This window comes from Anabrus simplex, chromosome 7 (assembly GCF_040414725.1).
Source record: "Anabrus simplex isolate iqAnaSimp1 chromosome 7, ASM4041472v1, whole genome shotgun sequence".
Taxonomy (NCBI): Eukaryota; Metazoa; Arthropoda; class Insecta; order Orthoptera; family Tettigoniidae; genus Anabrus; species Anabrus simplex.
In genome coordinates, this window is record NC_090271.1 from 343,411,262 (window position 1) to 343,435,189 (window position 23,928).

The window sequence follows — 23,928 nt, forward strand, 5'->3', positions numbered from 1 at the left end:
TAAATTCTTGAGAATTTCTATGTCTTGGTCTATATTAATGAAACTATGTTTTAAATCTTGCATTTATTGCCTCGCAGCTGAGAACCAATTGTATTTTATCGCATTAACGTGTTCCAAATACCTGATTTTAAAGTTATGTCCGGGCTCTCCTACGTAAGACGAGTTACAGCTATTGCATTCAAATCTGTAGACGCCTGACCTTGGAAAGACGTTAGTTTTATTCACTGAAGTGGAATTATGTACCACCTCCAGATTCCTACTTTTGGTTCAGAAGGAAATCTTAGTATTACGTTTCTTAAAGATATTAGCGATACTATAGACGTCTTCATTAAAGGTGAAAGTAGAATAAGTGGCAGGATTGGATTTTTCTTTTGACAGTGTTGTTTTTGGTTGGTGTTTAAATTTATTAATTATCCCTTCTATGGCATTTTAGCGGAAATTTATTTAGATTCTTTGAACACACTGTAATTGATAACAACGGCACCTTTGCAAATATACTTTTTTTGGGTTAGGTATGTCATTGTCGCCTTGGTAATTCTTAACGACCGAACCGTTAATGTGTCTTACACTCGTACTAATCTCAACAATATTGATCCCCATATCAAATTCACCTTCGAATCTGAATCCAACAAATCAAATCAATTTTTTAGATCTAACGATAAACAGGCTTTCAACCTCATTATCGTATAAGATATGTAGAAAACCCAGACAAACAGCAACCACCATCAGGCAGGATTTATCACATCCACAAACACATAAATGTGCTACTTACGGCAGTTTGGTCAACCACACTTTCAAAATACCAACGTCCAAAGAAGACTTACAATAAAGAATTAAATACCATTTGGGCCATCGCTAGATTCAAAGGATAAAACAACTTTTTTATAGAACAATACCTTCTCGCGCTATTTGCCCTAACCGCATCCCTGCCCCCCTTCCACCTTCAACACCTTCCACTCATCCCAATCCCTAGTTCCCTCTCCTCTTCCTCCTACTGCCTTAGCTCCGTCCTTGCTTCCACACACACTTCGACTCTCAGTTCCTCTCCATACGTCAAGCTTCATGGCATGCAGAACAAGGTGAGCCTCATATCAGTCCTTCTTTCTTTCCCCCTTTCTTTGTCTTGCCTGTTTACGTCTTTTGCCTACTTAATTAGGCCTCCTTCTTTCTTTAGGCTTCACGCTTCACATCGGACTGAGAAACCTTGGTCCTATACAATATCAAAAGACTTCATGTACATATATTTCCACCTCTTGATGTTCCAGAACAACAAAAGCTCAGAAGGCTCTGCTAAACCACAACACTATACAGTTCCTTCTCTCCTTTGAGACATATTTTACAACAAGAAAATCATCAAGGTTTTAATGTGTTTTTCAATTTTTTTAAACTTACACCTAATCAAAAACTCAGCATCAGAATGAGTGACTTTAATCTTCACATCAAGATTAATCAAGAACATTACATTGTTAACCCATTACAACTAGAAGTTTCATGTTTTTAAACTTTGTTTTTTATCTAGTTGGAATTCAAGAGGATAAACTGGGGCAAATATTCATTTATAGGAAGGGGAGTTAGGGATTGGAATAACTTTCCAAGGGAGATGTTCAATAAATTTCCAATTTCTTTGAAATCATTTAGGAAAAGGCTAGGAAAACAACAGATAGGGAATCTGCCACCTGGGCGACTGCCCTAAATGCAGATCAATATTCATTGATTGATCTAGAACATTTTTTAATTGGAATACTCAATTTATGTTCTTGTACCATGTGTGTGTGTGTATTGTCATATTTATTGTGTTTTCTTGCTCACTTTATCAGATTGGCTGCTGACACTAATAATGTGTACCGTAATAAATATGTTGTGACATAATTTTGCGCAACAGAATTGTATTGCATTGAAAAGGTGGAAGTTTTAAACTTAATATATTTCATTGTGATTCTCAGATCAATAAGGAACAATCATGTAGTTTTTAACTATAATGGACTCCCGCTCTCAGCTCATTTGAAAATAATACCCACTTGCATTCACTGTCCTCTTATACAAGGAGGTTTAAATAATAGATGGATTTATTTGCAGTGTTAAAAAGGTAGTCAAAACGTAATTACAAGGTATCTAGCTAGTAAATAGGTAGGCTATTCTATTTATTAGTTTAATGAATCAGTATTATACCTTAGTTGACATACAACAATTGAACTAAACTCTCTAGCCTACGCCATGACTATGAGTCATGATCATGACCACTCGCAGCCTCCCCTATGACTGAGTCATGCCCATGACCATTCCAAATTGTCTGTTTTATATCGGGAAGAGCCATTCGGTATTCTCTCAGTTCGTATGTCGCATCATTGCGTAACACGCCAATCAAATCACAAGATCATCGTTGTACATTTAGAGAGAGTGAGCCAACTGACGTACTAGCTTAAATAAAATGATGTTGAATCAGAAAACCAGAGGGCCTCTGTACATCTCAGGTAGCCTATACAAAGTACACACATACATTATCATTATTGACTGTTGTGCCTTTCAGCATTCAGTCTATAAGTCTCTGTGAATTTACCAAATGTTGCCGCAATCCTCTGTTTGCAACTAGTGCTGTGGCCTCATTTAGTTCTATACCTCCTATCTTTAAATCGTTAGAAACTGATTCCAACCATTGTCGTCTTGGTCTACCTCTACTTCTCTTACCCTCCTTAACAGAGTCCATTATTCTCCTAGGTAACATATCCTCCTCCATTCGCCTCACATGACCCCACCACCGAAGCCGGTTTATGCGTACAGCTTCATCCACCAAGTTCATTCCTAAATTAGCCTTTATCTCCTCGTTCCGAGTACAATCCTGCCATTGTTCCCACCTGTTTGTACCAGCAATCATTCTTGCTACTTTCATGTCTGTTACTTCTAACTTATGAATAAGATATCCTGAGTCCACCCAGCTTTTGCTCCCGTAGAGCAAAGTTTGTCTGAAAACAGACCGATGTAAAGATAGTTTTGTCTGGGAGCCGACTTCCTTCTTACAGAATACTGTTGATCGCAACTGTGAGCTCACTGCATTGGCTTTACGACACCTTTATTCAATCTCACCTACTATATTACCATCCTGGGAGAACGCACAACCTAAATACTTGAAATTATCGACCTGTTCTAGCTTTATATCACCAATCTGATAGTCAGTTCTATTGAATTTCTTACCTACTGACATCAATTCAGTCTTCGAGAGGCTAATTTTCATAACATACTCATTGCACCTATTTTCAAGTTCCAAGATATTAGACTGCAGGCTTTCGGCACAGTCTGCCATTAAGACCAAGTCGTCAGCATAGGCCAAACTGCTTACTACATTTCCACCTAACTGAATCCCTCCCTGCCATTTTATACCTTTCAGCAGATGATCCATGTAAATTACGAACAGCAAAGGTGAAAGATTACAGCCTTGTCTAACCCCTGTAAGTACCCTGAACCAGGAACTCATTCTACCATCAATTCTCACTGAAGCCCAATTGTCAACATAAATGCCTTTGATTGATTTTAATAATCTACTTTGAATTCCATAGTCCCCCAGTATAGCGTACATCTTTTCTCTCTGTACCCTGTCATATGCTTTCTCTAGATCTACGAAACATAAACACAACTGCCTATTCCTCTTGTAGCATTTTTCAATTATCTGGCGCATACTGAAAATCTGATCCTGACATCCTCTCTGTGGTCTGAAACCACATTGGTTTTCATCCAACTTCTCAACGACTGATTGCAACCTATCTTCCAAGATGCCAGTGAATACTTTGCCTGGTATAGTAATCAATGAGATACCTCGATAATTGTTGCAATCCTTCATGTTCCCTTGCTTATAGATAGGTGCAATTACTGCTTTTATCCAGTCTGAAGGTACCTTACCAACACTCCATGCTAATCTTACTACTCTATGAAGCCATTTCATCCCTGCCTTCCCACTATACTTCACCATTTCAGGTCTAATTTCATCTATTCCTGCTGCTTTATGACAATGGAGTTCTTCAAGCGTAATTTCACAAACATCATTTTCCTCCTCCCCATGAGCTTGGCTGTTTGCAGCACTACCAGGAAGATTTCCTTTTATGTTGAGAAGATGTTCAAAAGATTCCCTCCACCTCTCCAGTGATTCCCTGGGATCTGTTATGAGTTCACCTGAATTATTTAAAACACTGTTCATTTCCATTTTCCTTCCCTTCCTAAGATTCTTTATTACAGTCCAGAAAGGTTTCCCTGCTGCTTGACTTAGCCTTTCCTGGTTGTTACCAAAATCTTCCCAAGACTTCTTTTTGGATTCAACAACTGTTTGTTTCTCTCTGTCTCTTTCATCTATGTACAGTTCTCTGTCTGCATCGGCCCTTGTTTGGAACCATTTCTGATAAGCCTTCTTTTTACGTTTACAAACTGCTCTAACTTCATCATTCCACCAAGATATTTGCCTTTTCCCATCTTTACACACAGTCATTCCTAGGCATTCCCTTGCCGCGTCTACTACAGCATCCCTGTGTGCCTCCCATTCTCTTTCTATATCCTGAGCCTGCTTACTGTCCACTGTTCGAAACTTCTCACTAATCATATCCATGTACTTCTAACTTCCTCGTCCTGGAGATTTCCTACCCTTATTCGTTTGCAGACAGATTTCACTTTCTCTACCCTAGGCCTAGAGATACTTAGTTCACTACAGATCAGATAGTGGTTTGTATCATCGAAAAATCTCCAGAAAACTCGTACGCTCCTGACCGATTTCCTGAATTCGAAGGCGGTTAAGATATAGTCTATTATGGATCTGGTGTCCCTAGCCTCCCATGTGTAGCGGTGAATAGCCTTATGATTGAAAAATGTATTCGTAACTGCTAAACCCGTACTAGCACAGAAGTCCAACAAACTCTTCCCAATCCCATTAGCTTCCATATCTTCCCCACATTTACCAATCACCCTTTCGTATCCTTCAGTTCTATTCCCAACTCTAGCATTGAAATCGCCTATTAGCACTATTCTATCCTTGGTGTTGGCCCTGACCATGATGTCACTCAAGGCTTCATAAAACTTGTCAACTTCATCCTCGTCTACACCCTCACATGGTGAATACATTGAAACAATTCTAGTCCTTATTCCTCCAACTGACAAATCTACTCACATAATTCGCTCATTTACGTGCCTAACAGAAACTATGTTGCGTGCAGTGGTATTCCTGATAAACAGCCCTACCCCAGATTCTGCCCTTCCCTTTCTAACACCCATCAAGTACATTTTATAATCTCCTATCTCTTTCTCCCCTTACCCGATTATCACTTGCTCAGAGCACATCCAGATGCATCCTCTTTGGTTACTCAGCCAGTTCTAGTTTCTTTTCCCCGTAAGCCCCATTAATATTGATAGCTCCCCATCGAATTCCATTTAGTTCGCCAAGTTGTTTCCAAGGAGACCCTCACCTGTAAAATGGGAGTGGGACTCCATTACTCCCATAGGTCCGAGGCTTGCTTAAAATGTTCTGAGCTCGGTAAATTCATGAAGCAGGATGCTACCCTGCTTACACATAGTCCAAGTGAGGATCTCTCCTCTAATGGGTTATGGACCACCAATGGATTGTATAGTCCTAGCCGCCTGAGTACAAGGAGTGCCATGACTCGGAATATGTCCAAGATGCCCACTCCTTAGCAACAACCATTTATTAGGCCACTCAGCCGTTGCCCATGATTTATGAGCTAGGACGTGACTACAGCAAATACAGGAGGTACAATACGCGACACTTCCGGATTTAGCCTTGTTAAAATGGGGGACAATTTGCTAGTGGCGTGACCTGAAAATTCGTGCTAAATTTAAATATCAATGGAAAAGCATATACGGAAATGGATAAATAAATTACGTCTAAAAAGAAAGTGTTATTAAGATATTAACTTCAAAGTTGGTAAAGCTATTCTGGATAAACGAATGAAAAATTATTTAACAGGCTATTGTTTAAAGACTGAAATTAGACATATAATCAAGATGTGAAATGGCCTGCTGAGAAAGGGCCCAATCTGTCATTTATGCATTACTTTTTTAGCTTTAGCATTCCTGCCTGAACTTTCACGGCTAGATTTGTCTTTTTTTCTCATTTAAAAAGCATTGTATCAACACTTTAAGACACTTGTCATTAAAAATATTGACACATTCCTTATACACATGATTCAGTGAATTAACATTTAAGAGCTGGACAATTTTCCTCTTAACTTGAAGGCTAGTAACAGAAAGAAAATATATAAATTTAGCCTCAAAAACATTCAAAATTTCCCTATAAGCAATACATGCCATTTAAATTAGGACAAAGCAGATTTGCATCATAGTTTTATTTCAGCAAAATATGTACATTACGTAAGTCACCCATATTTTCTACAGTGCTTGACAACGCATTAGGTCATTTCAAATGGAGTAACCTGGAGCACAGCCAGCCGTACACATATGCACCTGCATTTTTCTGAATTAAATCAAAACCCACAGATCGCACCTATAACAACATATAGATATTGAAGTTTAACTGCTGCACTATACAATAAAATAAGTTTATTATATTTTAAGCTAGTTGAAATATGGGTCGCATATGTCAGAAGTTTAGGAAGTACTATAAAAATCTCGTGTCACTTGAATATGTAAATACAATATTTACTTACATTTTCCTGTCACGAGGGAAACGGAAGAAAGACCCCGAATTCTTCTGCACTTCATAAATAACACATTCTACTATTTACTTATGTCAACCTACTGCAAATGCATGAATATTGCCAAAAACTTCACAAACAATTGCACGTGCTCTTATGACAGAATCATTAACTCCAGGTCACTCCGCTAGATAGAGCTCTACTCGCTGTCCCTCGATATCTCGTGGAGTGTCACGTATGGTCTCTACTGTATTCGACTACAGGAACCCACACCACAAACCATTTGCCGTCTTGAATTCCAACTTTATCTTCATGTTATGATCATTATTAATTTTAAAACCTCCATTCGAGCTTATTCGTTTATGAATGTCATTCCACTTCCACATTTTGTTGCAATATGTTCATGGGCTTCATTTGTGAGCCTGTCTGTTCTGTTTTGTGGAAAGAGTGCATCAGTTTCACATCTCATTTCGGATATGTTTGTGGTGGTTAGTTTTAGGTGTTTTGTCTTGTACATGTCTGTTACTAAATAAAATATATGTGCTTGACTGGATTAAGTGGGCAGAAACCTATTCCTTGGTCAGCATTTTTGGTACCCTACAAGAAGATATTTATGAAAATTTTGTGAACAGTGATTTGTAAAATCCTTCTTTAGTCTCTTCTTCTTTCTTTCTTTCTTCATTCAGTCTTTAACAATGGTACAATTTTCTTCCACGTTTTATGTCTGTGACCTGTTCTTGTTCTGCTCCTTTGTAATCGTTTAATTAAATCTTCGGCTTGCATTCTCCCTCTCCTTTTTTTTCTCCCTCAGAGGTGCCAACTATTGCGGATTGTCCATAAATATTACAGATTTCACCTCACGATTACGGCATCACGGTCAAAGGGAAAGTTATTGCCGAAAAGCGACATTATCAATAAATACTTTTCTGCGGAGAAAAAGGAGACGAGAAATGTTCAGTCGTTTCAAGCATTACTGTTTAACCCTTCTTGTATAAATGCTTGTGAGTTGACAGTGATATGTATGCGATGATCACTTCCTTTTGCTGCACATCAGAATTGTGTAATTAATTGTAAACGGAGGGGTTCTAGTCTGCTCTTCTCCACTTTAAAATCTTCAGTACCGGTAATGATATATTTGTGGTTATTAAGTGCCCCTGACATTAATTCTTCCATAGAAAGAGTTTTCATTGTTGATAGGAAAAATCAGACAGAATTCAGACCTACATTAAACATATTTACACTGGAATCGCTTATGATTCAGAATATGAAAGTGTTATCGCAAGGGGAAGGATGCTTCAAAAAAACCTACACTGGATGCCTACACACCTACGCTGGATGCGAAACACACTACAAAGAATGTTTTATCACAGAACTAACCAACCTTGTAATATGATGCACTTTAGAATATATTGCTGTCGGGAAGTGCAAAGGGGGTGTCATCGAGAAGGCTGGTGCAAGCTTTGGATTTGACTCTAAAAATTTCTGAGGGAGGGGATTACTGATAAGCTGTACCTCTGCTCTCCTGTGTTTTTTGGGGGATGTTAAACACCCATGGTACCATTTATATTTGAATTAGGAGTAGGCTGTTTGCTGACACTAGGTTTCACCCTCTCCCTACTTCATTCTCGTAACATTGCACAACCTACGACATGCAATTACCACACCCCTCTCATGCCTTTAAGGCATGGTGTAACTAGCTCCTAGACCAAAGGTTACAATTCACTTGCAGGTTTTTTTGGGGGGGGGGGGGGGGGCCTCGCTCCACAGCACCACTCAGAGCACGGCACGGCTGGCGCAGTGACACTCCATTGCTAGCCTGTATAATGCACGCTTTTCCTCCTCACTACTCGTGGCAATTCACACTTACAGTAATCCATTTCTAGTGAAACTATTAGTCTAAAACCTACCTGGTATTATATTTGATGTTCAGAATGTTGTCCCTCAGCTGGCAAACACGCCTGACACTTCGTTAATAGATTTGCAGACACTCGGCGAATCTCAACCCATGTGATGTTCAAAATAACTTGTGTAATATTCTCTTGTAGTTCTTCTCTTGTGTGAGTGTTGTTTACATACTCTTTTGCCTTCAGCATAGCCAACAGGTAATAATCACAGGGATTTAAATCAGGAGATCTAGGGGGATAATTAACCATACGATCTTCAAAAATTTTCCGTATTACCTCCATAGTAATACCAATAAGGGACCAACTTTATTGGTATTACAAATTTACTCGGTCGGAACAAATATTTCAGGTTTCCTATGGAAATCAACATCCGTATCATCTGATGGCCAGGCAGGCATCAATTTTTGAAAATGAGACAAAGTCTGTCATAGTGAATTGGCACTGTTGGTGGCTCCAAGTAGCCTACACAGTGGCCTCCGCGATATGCACTAGCCATGCGTTTTGGTGGGTGTGCTATTTACCAACTGATGAGCCCAAGTTAGTACACTGGGGCAAAACGCTGGCAACCAGGAATGAGTTACCTGGAAAATTTATAATGTCCAATAATCGACCAAATTTATTGGTATTGTAAATTTACTCATTCGGAACAAATATTTCAGGTTCCCTATGCGATTCAACATCAGACCGATTAGCAGTGTGTGCCGTTGTATTATCTTGCATAAAGTAACAATTACTCCTTCTGTTAACTCTTGAAAGAATGGTCTGAGAGTGAGGTCTATATATCGATCAGCATTTAATGTTTCACGGAAAAATATAGGCCCTATAATTCTGCGAGCACTTATTGCTCACCAAACTCCTATCTTTACATCATGAAATGGACGGACAGGCAGCTGGTGGGGATTTTCTGCGCACCAGTAGCGATTGTTTTGACTATTTACGTAGTCACTTAAGTGTAGCCATGCTTCATCACTATAAAATAAAAGTTCTGGGTCAGCATACCCATTGTGAACTGACTGAAGCAACCAGTTACGGTACCGAACCCTAGCGAAACTGTCATGTCTTCTTAAATATTGGGCAGGGGTGGGTTTGTACGTTTTGCAATGTCATTGAAATCGTTTAAGGAAAGGCTAGGAAAACAACAGATGGGTAATCTGCCACCTGGGCGACTGTCCTAAATGCAGATTAGTATTGATTGATTAATTTTTGGTTTTGCTTTTAACAATTTTGTTGTTTTGTGGGCAGAAGATAATGGCACATTAGCTTGTACGGTGAGATGCGACAGGGATTTTGTTGGAGTTCTTTCCAAGAGAGCTGCTATTTCATCAAGCTTTTCCTCTGTTAAAACTGTTCATCTCTGTGATTTCCTGTTAAGAATCGACCCATTGGTGCGGAACTTATTTACTGATTTATGTACCATACTCCTGTGGGGAGGGAGGATGCCAGGAAATATGCGAATGGACCGAAAGCGGCATTCTGTATACGACGATAATCCCAGAAATACGGTCTCGTATTTTTTAAATATAAATACTTAGACTTGTTTATTTCTACAGTGGTTTACATCATTTTACAACTTGAACATTTAGCTATTTTTCTACACAATCACAGTTTCAGTCGATGCATTTTTGTAGACGCTGTGACAATTTTTGTATGCCCATGTCATACCAGCTCGCCGCTATGCTGTTCAGGAAGTTGTGAACCTCATCTTTCACCTCCTCGTCGGTGCTTAATCGCTTTCCAGCCAACTGTTCTTTCAACTTAGGGAACAAGTGATAGTCACTTGGCACCAAGTCGGGACTATAAGGTGGGTGGGTGATGTTGGTCCACTGAAAATGTTGCAGGAGAGCAACGGTTTGCCGGGTGATGTGTGGGCGAGCGTTGTCGTGGAGAATATTACAGAGAGAAGTTTTGGTAAGGTTCGACCTTTTCGATACAAATTACAAGTTGTACAAGATGTAATCTACAACATTTATTCAATAGTGGTACTGGTTTTACCATATACAAATGTAATAATCAGCCTATATCACACAAATTGAGCATCTACATATTAATTAAAATTGCCTTGGTGACATATAGGTATACACATCTTCATACACTATTTTTCACCAAATAAATACGTTGATAAGAGTTTTTTTTTGCTAGTGGCTTTACTTGATTAAATGTTAAACATTTATTTACTGAAACCGCCTATTCAATACTGGTATTCAATATTCACCTATTCAATACCAGTATTGAATAGGTGGTTTCAATAAATTAATGTTTAACATTTAATAATTGAATATCAATATGGTTAAAATGAAAATAATCACTTGTAATAGTGGCTTTACGTCGCACCGACAGATAGGTCTTGTGGCGACGATGGGATAGGAAAGGCCTAGGAGTTGGAAGGAAGCGGCCGTGGCCTTAATTAAGATACAGCCCCAGCATTTGCCTGGTGTGAAAATGGGAAACCATGGAAAACCATCTTCAGTGTTGCCGACAGTGGGATTTGAACCCACTATCTCCCGGATGCAAGCTCACAGCCGGGCACTCCTAAAACCGCATGGCCAACTTTCCCGGTGATTAAAAGTTTCAACATGCTTAGCTGTACCTTCAACCTTTTTATTTTTACGCTCTGAACATGTGAAAGTTAATTTGTGTGATTTGTGTGATTTAGGCTGATGATGACATTTGTATATGTCGAAACTGGTACCACTATTGAATAAATGTTGTAGGTAACATCTTGTACAACTTGTAATTTGTATTGAAAAGGTTGAACCTTAGTAAAACTTATGTCTGTAATCTCAGTTCAATACAGAAAAACTATGAAGTTTATATCAGAGCGGAGAATGTTTACGCCCTTGCTCAACATTCCTCTTTTCTGGTTCTGAATTGCCGGTCTGCATTTTTTCAGGGACTCACAGTACCTGTCAGCCTTAATTGTAGTCCCAGCGGGCATAAAGTCGACCAACAATACTCCTTTTCGATCCCAGAACACAGTTGTCATGACTTTACCGGCAGACTGTGTTTGCTTGAATTTCCGCAGCTTTGGTGAAGAGGGATAACTCCACTGGTGTGATTGTTGCTTGGTCTCAGGTGTAAAGTGGAACACCAGGTTTCGTCACCCGTGACAATTGAGTCCAAGAAGTTGTCCTGTTCGGCTGCAAAGCATTGAAGAAATGTGCAGGTAGAATCAACTCGTTGCTTGCATGTGGTCTTCAGTCGGCATGAATGGCACCCATCTTGTGCACTCCTTCCGGTATTTTAACTTTTCCGTTGAAATTCTGTGAGCGGCGCTTCGAGAAACCTCATGAACCAAAGTGCAGTGATAGAGGGTGATCCGCCGATCTTCACGCATGATTTTCTCAACCTTTACGACTGTCGATGGAAATTGACTGTCTCCCGCTCCTTTGTTCGTCGTGAATTTCAGTCCGACCGGTTGCAAACACTCTATACCGCTTACGAACATTTTTGACATCCATGCACGACTCACCATACACTTCCGTCAATTGGCAATGGATTTCAATCAGTTCAGTACCTTTTGCATTATAAAACTGAATAACTGCGCACACTTCGCACTTGGTGGTAACATCCATCATGAGCTCCGTTCTCAACGGCTGCCAAGCCAAGACTGATTGCCTCAGCGCGGCGTGCACATGTTTATATGCGAGTGCGGGAAACACTCTTCACAATATTGTGACCAACAGCCACACGAACGGAGTTCTGTATTTATAAAAAAAATAGGAGACCTAATTTTTGGGATTACCCTTGTAAGAAGAATGCTTCGCATAGCACAACACAATGAATACATGCTGTTCTACTGTATACATCACTTGTTAACCACACGATTAGTATTCCTACAGAAACTACGCTATTTTAAAGCGAACACATTGAACACGCTACCAATACCATAGATCGACAGATGTTGAACTAAACTATTGCTGTGGGTGAAGCAATGGTTACCGCTACCGTACTGCATTAGATTAACTTAGCCAGTCATGAAGCAATATATCTCTCGGCAAGTAAGTTACCCGGCCGCGCTGTTGCCTTCTGTGCATGTTTTCCTGACACGGTGCAAGCCTATAAAAAAAAGACCTTGTATCTCGGCCAATGGACGCATATCCAAATGTCTGGACGTTTGGACACACACTTTGTCATAAGACTTCTAATTGTACCAACCAATTGATAAATTTTGATGAAATTACCTTAATTCTACACAGATTTTCTTTTTAGTGGTACAGTACGGTATAGTATTTCAGCTGAATTTAATATCAATAATGTAATTCTTGGTTTCTTTTTACAGCTTGGCAGAAATTAAAAAGGAAAATGGCAACCAACTCTACAAGCAGAAGAAATATCATCAAGCTATTCCATACTACACTGAGGCCATTGGTAATTATTGCACGGAGATACTTATAATATTAATGTTAGAATAAAGTGGTGGAAAGGTGGAATTTTTTAAACTTAATTAGTTCATTTTTTTAGATACGAATAATACCACAAATATCTGTCTCTCCTAGTATTATGTGATTTTTGTTCCACTTTTACCCCAAGGCAGCCTATGTTCAGTCAAGGCTGAGAATGAATTATGTCATGGCATTTGAATATTATTGAACCCCTGCTCAACTTTGACACTATTTTTTTCTGAGAATTTGGAATGCGGTTGACTTGGCTTTAGTTGACATTTAGGGATCTCTATTAAAAATGGTAAACTGATTTCAATGGTGGGGTGATTTGCCATGTTGGTGTGAGACTCATAGAAGTGCTTCAAGAAAGGCTGCTTCGAGTTGGATCAAATCAAAATCTCTCTATTTGCAAATGAGGTCTCTACCTCAGTGGCAAATGGTACACTAAAATACATTATTGCCAAGCACTAAATATTAAATTAACAAGAGAAGAAAATTTTCCTATAATACAATATTATACAATTTATGCTAACAATTTTTTCTATTAAACACACAGCTCATCTGTAATAAATTTATATTGTTTAAAAAATTCTACTTGTAATATCTCCTGTACTACTTACAAATATAGTCAACTGATATCCAGTATGTGGAATTACTTCAAATGATACTATACAACTGGTATAAGATTAAACTTTACATTGCATTTATTTACTTTTTTTTTTTTTTAAATTTTTTTTTTAACCCCATTCTGGAACCTAAGTAGCACAACGACCTGCTGCGTCTTAACCAGAGCCCCTTTTGCCACCACTTTTCAGATTTCCTGAAGGACCTTCCCATCTACCGTAATGGTCCCAGGGCCCTCAAAATCTCCATTGTACTTCACCCCTACAGGCAGTCCCCTACTTTGGCTGTCCAAACTCCTTAGACCAGGGGATGGAATTAATTTATTCACACACATTTTTTTATTTACAATAACCTGCTCTGGTCGAATGCCCTCTAACACTTCATTTATTTTCTCTGTTGCTGTTTATTCTCTTCTTGAATATCTGTACAGATTTTGGAAAAGTATCAAACACTACCCGTGGTAAACTGTTCCACTCCTTCACACCCCTCCCAGTGAATGAAAATTTACCCCAATCGCTTCTGCTAAAATTCCATCTAATTTTATGTTTGTGGTCTGTCTTGCCGATATAATTATTTTCCAACTGAAGCCTCTCACAGATGTCTCCTCATGCTTCTTCTCTTGTATAGGTTCTATATAATCCTATAAGTCTAGTTTTCTCCCTTCTCTTACTTAAAGTTTCCCACCAAGTTCCTTTAACATTTCTGATACACTTCTCTTTCTCCTGAAATCCCCTGTTACAAATCTTGCTGCTTTCCTCTGCACACTATTTCTTTTATTAGGTATTCTTGGTGAGGATCCCAAACACTGTTTGCATATTCCAATAATGGACAAACTGGGCCTTCTTAAAGCCAGACTGAAGCAGATCCAGAATGTAGAGAGAGTGCAGGTATTCCTGGATTTGAACATACATGAACCATTCTAGTGCTTTGGAGAGGGCAGATAGAATAGAAATTTGGCAGTAATCGAATGGAACTATTGAACCTGGGTTCTTAGGAACTGGGATTACTCCAGCAGACTTCCAAAATATTGCTAATGTGCCATTCTTCAGACAATAATTGAAAATATGGGTGAGAATGGGGAGAACAGCACCAATGATATTGTGTATAAAAATTGTAGGAACATCGACACCACTCGCCCTGGATTTAATAGAGTTAAGGATTCTGTTTAATACTGCTGATTGTTTTGTGTGTTTGGTGATTGTGGTAGGTAGGCTAGTAACATTGCCATTCTACTGTACAGCTTAAGAACACTGTTGTTTCTTATATTTAATATTAGATTATTATTATTATTATTATTATTATTATTATTATTATTATTAATTATAGTGTAAATGTACATCATATTTAGCTTTTAACTCGTGCACATACGAGGGCTATTTTTTTTTTCAAGGTCCGATTGGTCACGAAATGAAACAGCAGTACAAATTTGACACTTTTCTATTAGTAACACTTACTGATACATCACAGCTATTTTTCAACATAGTCGCCTCGCAGATTGAGACATTTGTCGTAGCGTGGTACCAACTTGTCAATGCCCTCTTGATAGAACGTCGCTGCCTGCGCCTGTAACCATCTTTGTACGCCGGTCTGCAGCGCCTCGTCGGTGTCAAAAACGCTGTCCTCCTAGCCAGCGTTTCATGTGAGCAAAGAGGTGAAAATCTGATGGAGCCAGGTCCGGACTGTATGCCGGGTGATAGAAAACGTCCCACTGGAAACGCTGCAGGAGGTTCTTGGTGGCAGCTGCAGTGTGCGGCCGAGCATTGTCATGGAGGAGGACAATGCCTGATGACAACATCCCTCTCCGCTTATTCTGAATTGCCCGTCGTAGACGTTGAATAGTCGCACAGTATGTGGCTGCAGTGATGGTGGAACCACGTTCCGTGAATTCCACCAACAGAACTCCTTTCCGGTCCCAGAACACAGTAGCCATACACTTTCTGTTGGAGAATGTTCGCTTGAATTTCTTTGGCTTACTTGGGGAGTGCGAATGCATCCACTGTTTGGATTGCTCTTTTGTTTCTTCCGTTTCAAAATGAACCCATGTCTCGTACCCTGTAACAATTTTGTTCAAAAAATGCGGTCCTTCATCATGGTAGCGCTGGAGAAACGCTAAAGCGGCGCCCATTCGCTGTGTTTTGTGACGGTCAGACAGCATCTTCGGAACCCATCTCGCACAAAGTTTGCGGTACTGAAGTGTCTCACTCACAATTGTGTAGAGAGCTTACCTGTAAATTTTAGGAAACGAAGCACTCAACACAGAAATTGTGAACCGGCGATTTTCTCGAATTGCCTGATCCACACGCTGAACAAGATCATTGGTTGACATGCTTCCTTCCCTGGCCGCCTGCATCATGGACGTCTGTACGCCCTGCTGTAAAGTTCCTGCACCATTGTCGCACTTTGCTGTCGCTCATGCACGTTTCACCATACACACGACTTATTCGGCGATGAATTTCGGCTGCATTGCACCCCTCAGCCTGAAGAAATCTAATTACACTGCGCACTTCACACTTGGCGGGCGAAGCGATCGTTGTAGCCATGTTTACGAGCGCGCTGCACGTTCACTACTGACGGGACTGAGGTGAGGCGCATAACGGTCATTTCAGTGACGTTGCGCAACACATCTGCGCAGCGGTTCATCATATATTCGCGGGCGTTTGACTGTCGCGACCGATCGGACCTTGAAAAAAAAATAGCCCTCGTAGATAACTTCTTATGGCCATACTTGTATTTGTGTTACTTTATGTATTGTGTTTTATACATTGGCTTATTTTTTCCATTTGTGTGTTACTTTATTTAGCTTAGTTATCTTTGATATTAGAATAGAACAGTACATTTTGTTTATATATGTATTGGAGTTTACTGCTAAAGTCAAATAAATAAACTTCCAGAACGAACATTCACAGATAGTTTTTGGCTATTTCAAGTGTCGCAGTACACCTGGGGTGTTGAATCTGATTACGAGAATGGTATTGCATTGCAGGAATGGGCGGAAGTGAAATAATTCTTCTGGTATTCGGGAATCCCACTGTCGGCAGCCCTGAAGGTAATTTTCTGTGGTTTCCTATTTTCACACTCGGCAAAAGCTGGGGCTGTACCTTAATTAAGGCCATGGCTGCTTCCTTCCCACTCCTGGCCCTTTCATATCCCATCATCACCATAATACCAATATGTGTCAGTGCGACGTAAAAGCAACTTGTAAAAAAAGAAAAAAAACAACAACCTGTTGTGCAATATCCTAAATCACCAGCATCCATAAACAGCGGGAGATTGAGCTGGGGCTAAAAACCTGATCTCATATCATCAGTTATTAATGTGTGAAGTCCATGTGCCGTCCAGTACTAAAACACTCAGCACAGAACAATTGTGCAGTCTTTGGATCAGTGAGTCCTTAGAGAGTCTCCTTCTGCTTGGGGTATAATTACAAGAAAGTTAAGTGTCAAAGTTCATAGAAATGTCAGATTCTGAAGTGTCTACAAGAGATCCAACACCAGAATCTTATGATGCATTCATTCAAGCTGTGAAAAAATGTTAAAAATATCTATATCCCATGAAATTCATTTTTAAGTCAGAGAGAAAGAGAGAGAGGAACACAATGGCAGGTCAGTGTGGCAAGAGGGAGCAACAGAAATAGAGGTGTGAAAGGACAAGGACAATCTTCACATCATACACGGCTTTCTGCCCATCAGTCCCAGTTCAACATGGAACCAGTCAGGATCTTTTTCTCCTTAAGTCGGATAACACTTCACCAGAGTATACAGTGAGAAAAATGTCAAGCTTCATGGTTCATTATTCGTTTACCGTCTTAAGTTTACCAATAACCCTTATTTTGAGCCAGTAATGTGGAGTGGTTTGCCATAATGGAATGTATATGCTATATGCGGAGTTTTGAAATGAGCGTGCTAAGCTTTTAACATTCAAAGATTGATCGTTACTGCCTATTGGCCATGGGTGTGCGTATTGCAAGGCGCAAGTATGCTTGCAGAACCATAGGTCGGTTATGTCTTTGAGGTTGAGCCAGAGGTACTCTTAAAGCCTGTGGTAACTGGAAGAGCCCACAGAAAGTAAACTGTGGTTGTTACGTGTCGATCTTCGAATGTAGGGCTGTTTTGCCATTTGTTATGTTGTTTGCGGCAGAGGCTTAACTTGATTCTGAGTAACTATCTTCTTCCAATAAATTTCCTTCTGTCTGTCGATGTACTTTTGATGACTGTACAGACGGTATTAGCAAGGAAAAAGCATCCAAATAGATTACACAAAATTGCTGCACAGATTTTTTGTGCTAGTTTCCTGGTCTCTTCATATCTGCGTCGTTCCCCTTCAAACAGACTGACAGCAGCAGTGATGGTCTGCTGCCAGTTGAATGGTCTTCATGAAGCATGTCCCATTCAGACCTTCATAGTCTGCTTAATCTGCTCCTTGTAGTGTCTCATAGGGCCTCCATGATATGGTGGATATAATCGTTCTAAGGTGAAGTACAACTAGGCAACAATCCACTATATAACGCTAAGCAGTGGGAAAAATGGAAAGGATCCGACACTTCAAAAAATGAAGGTATCGGCCAAAGGAAGACAAGGGCCGCATCATCATCATCAATGTCCCACTCCAGTTCCCTGGGTGTGGTTAACAAGCCTCCTCCACTCCTTTCTGTCCTTCCACTTTTCCTGCTCCATTATTTCCGTTAAACTCTCCCCAACATTTCTCCTTTTCTTCCTTGATCCTCCTCTTTCCTTGTAGTTTCAATGTTTTGAATTCCACATGTAACCTTTCTATGTTATCGGGCCACAAAGGGTGTGAAAATGAAAGGCACCGTAGGCCACTGAAACCTAGTACTGTCGGGGTCAGAAAAGGACAGAAGTTGACCAGAGAAGGTCGGATAAGATAGATGAAAGTGAGGGGCCTGATGCAAGTAAGTGGAAGTAATGCCAGGACTCAGCCAAGGGTCCCATGGTTGCCTGCCCATGTTCCCAAGTTGAGAGCCCCTGGGTCTCCTTCTAGTTGCCTCTTACGACGGGGCAGGTGTTATTCTACCGTCCCCACCCACAGGAGGTGCTCCATGAGATCTGGTGCAACAATGTTCACCATACAGGAATTGACAAGGAAATCTGGTATCTCTTGTGCTTTTTCAAGAACAGCAATGTTGATGACATGGTCTTCCCATTAGATCCTAAGAATGGGTTGAATTTTTGTTGGTGGAAACTCTCAAGCTTTTTCATATCAAGTTGGTAAAGGTTCCATGTTTAACAACCATACAGCAATGTTGTAATAACTGCATGGTGCACCATGAGTTTCATAAAGAAAGGCACTACATATAAAATTTAAAATATTTTAAAAATAATACTGTTCTCTGTTAGAACCCAATTGTTTTATTTCTTTTCACTGGTCTCAAAATTCCCTAAACTATTTACACTCATTATCTCACTAATTTTGTAGTTATACAAGGGCAATTTTTATTTTGAACAAAGTAAGTTCAATTTCAGCACTTATGCACTTAATTAAAACATGCACATGAATGGTTTGTTTGGACATTCCTCACAGTACGTTGTCACCTGCTTTGTTTTCTTGTTAACATCTTTCAATTTGCCACATTCTTACTGAACTTTATAATTAACCACACATCGTCTTCAAACTTTTCTTGCTGCTCTTTCCATGTTTGAGAGAGTCTCCTCCGAGGACTGATGACAGGTTTTGTCTGTGGTCTAACCAGGCTTCTTGCGACCTTCTGTTGAAAATTCAGTAGTGGCATTTTTATTTTTTTGCATACATCATGGTGTGCAGTTTTCAAGCATTAACCAAGTCCGTTCCTTTAATAATTTCTAGGGCTAATTTCCTGTACCATTTTTAAACCTTTCCTCAGGCCTGAATAATAGGAAGACGTTTGATCACTGAAATCGACCCTCCTTTTACATCTATTAAAATTAAGAAGAGAGAGAGGCTTCCGGACAGGTTCACTGTCTGTTTTTTCTTTCCAGAGTCTACCTGACAGTCACTATTACTCGGCAGTGTTGAAAGCATTAGAACAGGTCGCTTGTCAACCCACGTGATAACTCTAGTACCATGCTGACACATCTTATCGACCACCTCTCCTTTTTTCATTTTCTGTTTCACTATCATCGGTAGTCCACGTCTATTGCTACGAAGGGTCCCACACACAAATGTTTCATTCCTCAGTAGTTCTTTTGCCAGAGGTACACTGGTGTAGGAATTACCGACATAGAGGATACGTCCTTCATTTAGAATCTCCATTACATCAGAATGGGCATGACCTACTCCGCTTTCACTCACACTTGATTTTCCTGCATAGATCTTCATTCTAACAGTGTAGCCTTCTTTCGCATACAGTTTATACGCCTTAACTGCATATTTGTGAGTTTTGTTAGGAATGTACATTCTGAAAACTAAACGGCCTCTCCAAGGAACCATAGTTTCATCTATAACCATTTCTTTCCCCATTGTGAAGGCATTGTCAAAATTTTGGTTTAATTTATCAAGGAGGGGTCAGATCCGATAAAGACGATCGCTGGGTTTTGGTTAGCTTCGTTGCCTGCGAAGTGCCAGAATCTCAAGAGAAGAAGGAAACTATCCCGTGGCATTACCCGTGTAGTAAGTCTCCCGTCATATGTCATTCTTAGACCAGTATGAGTTAATAGTTGGGTGAGGAACAAAACCCATACACATGATCATTTCTAGAAACTGTTTCATTTCCCCAACATTAGTTTCCTTCCATTTCAAACTTCTGGAGTTGCTTTTCTCATTACAACTTTGTTTAAATTGATTGGCATACGTGTCATTTTCCTGAACCATAATTTCTAATAGGCTGTCTGTCATCCATGAACTGAGAGTATATATCACCCCAACAGCAGTCTGATTTAACTGATTATATTTTAACTTGTTCACTGTCACTTTCTCTGTGGCTATCGTGTACCTCTGTGTCTGTTCCAGAGGACACTGGTGAAGATGATGAACTTGACAATGAAAAATTGGGATCCTCAATTTCACTACATTGGATATCTTCATCTCCTAAAAGATCCTCAATATCCGACTCCTGTAATAGTTTCTCTAAACAAGATCTCCTGGCTCATTGTGAAGAGTCCGAACTGGAACACTCTTTGGGTAGCTGGAAGTCTGTTAATCGACGTTTCATCTGAAACAAATCACACACATTCCTTAGCTTTCAATGCTTATAGTTGAGAATAAGATGATGAAATTGGTATATACACTGACTTACCAAATGTCATGGGATAGTCGCATAAAAGCGTGTGGGTCCTCCTATGGCCCTGCGAACTGCAACGAGACGCCGTGGAACTGAGTCGACAAGTCCCTGGTAGTCCTCTGGACGCAGCTCACACCAAAACGTTTGCAGAGCGGCCGCCAATGCTGGTCTGTTCGTGGGTGCAGGATCCATGGCATGGAGCCTGCGTTCCAGGACATCCCAGATATGCTTGATAGGGTTCATATTGAGACTCCTTGGTGGCCATGGCAGTCGTTGGACCTCCGCTGCATGTTCCAGGAACCATTCCGGGGCGACGTGGGAGTGGTTTGGCGGCACGTTATCGTCTTGAAACACCGCAGAACGCCTGGGCGTTGCGAAGGTAAAAAATGGGTGGAGATGGTCTCCGAGCAGCTCAACATACCGCGTACCATTCAAAGTCTCTTCCAGAACAATTAGGGGGCCCATTCCATACCAGGAAAATGCACCCAAGACCATAACAGAGACACAAGAGCCCTGGACCACACCTTCGAGGCAGGCAGGATCCATTGCTTCATGTGGTCTGTGCCATACATGGTGCCTCCCATCGGCATAGTGCAGTTGAAATCGTGATTCGTCCAACCATATCACGTTACGTCATAGTTCCAGTGTCCATCCCTAGTGACTGGCGACAAATGCGCATTATTGTGCCCGATGACGTTGGGTTAACAGTGGCACCCGTGTGCGGCGCCGGCTCCCATACCTCATAGAACCCATGTTCCTACGGATTGTCCACTGGGAGACATGTCTAGCACGGCCTGTGTTGAATTGAGCCGTGATTTGTTGCACGGTTGCCCGTCTGTCACTATTGACAATCCGTCTCAGATGTCGCCGGTCACGGTCATTGAGGGTGGCTGCACGACTGGTCGTTCGTCTGTTGTGGACGGTGACACCCGCATTCAACCATTCACGATACACCCTGGACACGGTTGATCGTGTGAAGCCGAATTCTCGCACCACTTCCGAAGTCGCACTCCCCATCCGTCGGGCACCGACCACAATACCCCGTTTGAACTGTGCCAGCTCACGACGACGTTCCATGTTACACCTGTCACATGCACAGCCACTGCTCACAAGGTCTCCTATACAACTGCCGCTGGCACAGAGGGCGTGTGGTGCGCAGACAACACGCCTGCGCATCGGTGCTCCGCTATCCCATGACAGTTGCTCAGTTAGTGTAAGTAACGTTCTTACCATGATGCTGCATAGAAAAGCTACCCAACTGTAAATCCTGTAGTTATTCCACACGATGACAAGGGTATTCACACGCTGTCACAACAGATTTCCGCCAGCCTCTAATGACGGCTACAGCACAATAATACTCTATCAACAATGTACAGCTCCTATTGTCCACCACAGTTGAACGGTACGTCTAGTAAAAATGCGAGGCACTGTATTACATCCGTGGTGTAAGGTATTAAGCATACATCTATGCCATAGACCAACATCGATATCACCTGTGACTCGCTGTCGTACTGTTATGCAAAGTTATCACTGTACCAGCATAGGATTGAAATGTGTATTTCTGTCCAACACCACATTTTTGTGCTGTATGAGTCACTTATGACTCACAAAGCAAGGAACATGTTAATCTCTAGGCTGTACCCACAACGTGTTTTTTTTTCTAGCATACTCCCATTGTTGAAAGCAGTATCATTTGAATTTAGCTATAGTTTAAATGGACGGGCGAAAAAATATAAAAATTGCACATTAACGTATTAGATAAATTATAAACATATGCTAACATGCTTATCAGTAACATACCTGCCAACCCTTCCGATTTACCCGGAAACTTTCTGTTTTTTAACTCATTTTCAGATTTATTTTTAATTCTTCCCATTTTTGCCCAATATAACCTTCAGTACAGTCAATACTCTTCCCCTAGGATAAAGGATAAATTCTTATGTGCTTGTGTAATTTACCCAACCTCATTTTCAAGCATTTTTATTTTATACTTTATTTCGCGAGTGTATCGTTCGTCACCTTCGTTTATCGTGTTTCCTGCTCGCTACAGCAGCATGCGTGTTTTGCGGTTGGGGATTTGGGACAGAAATTGTCCTACAAGCAAGAGGGCTAGCGAGCACTAGCGACTCAGTTAATCGTGATGAAAGAATGAGTTTCTTATTGTGTGGTTCGCGCACTGTTAACATTGTTTTTGTGCGTAATTTCGTTGGAATTGTATGCCACGTGGTTTTTCTAGCGGTTCTGTGCTTTTCCTCATGTCAGTCGTATGTTAATAATGTAGGAGACATACCGATCTGTTTTGTATGTGGTAGTTTTGCGTATTTCAGTGCATTTTTGTTTATTCTTACTTCATAATTTTAATGAGTTGAATGTATTTCAGGGACTTGTGTTGGTGACAGTTTATGGTATTTTCTCTTCACGTTCTGGCCAGAAAACATAACAAACGTTATCACCAAATGTTCAGAGATACCTATAAAATTAAATTGATATTCTTTTTACAGTCTAATAAATGAAACTATTATGCAAATCACCTAGGGAGATAAATTTTATTTCAAGTTATTGAAATTTCGAGATGTAGAGAATGCTGTCTTTGAGAATGTATAACACATAAATATTTTTTTTTCCAAGATGGCGTCAGCGAAGGATGTAAGTGAAGATAGCTCCCGGTTCTCTTGCGAAATAATTGGGAATAAGTGTGGTGTAAACAAGAAGCGAGTGAAGAATGGTATCCAGTGTGAAAAGTGTTTAATTTGGTACCATTTTGAGTGTATATGTAGTGCTGGTTTTGCTAAAAATGAAGATACTTGGACCTGTGTTAGCTGTGGCGAGAACAATTTGAATAGCGGTAACAAACCTAGGTCTACAACGGTCAACGAATCGCTGGCGTCTCATTCCTTGGAGGATGGAGGTAATGATAATGTACTTGTAATTCTCTCTTTATTGCAACAGGATTTACAAGCATTAAAAGCAGAGAATGAGATTTTAAAGGAGAAGGTACGTTTACTGGAATCGAAAGTACCGGTACCAGTAAACACTCAGAACATGGGTGGCTCCGTGAATTCTAGCGCGTGATGTCAAGTTGCTTCAGATTCTAGGAGGAAAAGAGTACAGTTAAATAAGGACAACTTTGTAATCGACACTAAAAATAGATTTTCAGCCCT

At 40.4% G+C, this 23,928-nt stretch overlaps 1 protein-coding gene across 2 annotated transcripts in view; it reads left to right on the forward strand.

The window, feature by feature from the left end:
* Tpr2 (Tetratricopeptide repeat protein 2) overlaps positions 1 to 23,928 on the forward strand; it is a 346,913-nt gene that overhangs the window by 87,647 nt on the left and 235,338 nt on the right. For both annotated transcript variants that reach the window (XM_067151833.2, XM_067151834.2), the window contains one exon: positions 12,828 to 12,916. In XM_067151833.2, the coding sequence (XP_067007934.1) occupies positions 12,828 to 12,916 (89 nt within the window). The remainder of the gene's footprint in view (positions 1 to 12,827; positions 12,917 to 23,928) is intronic.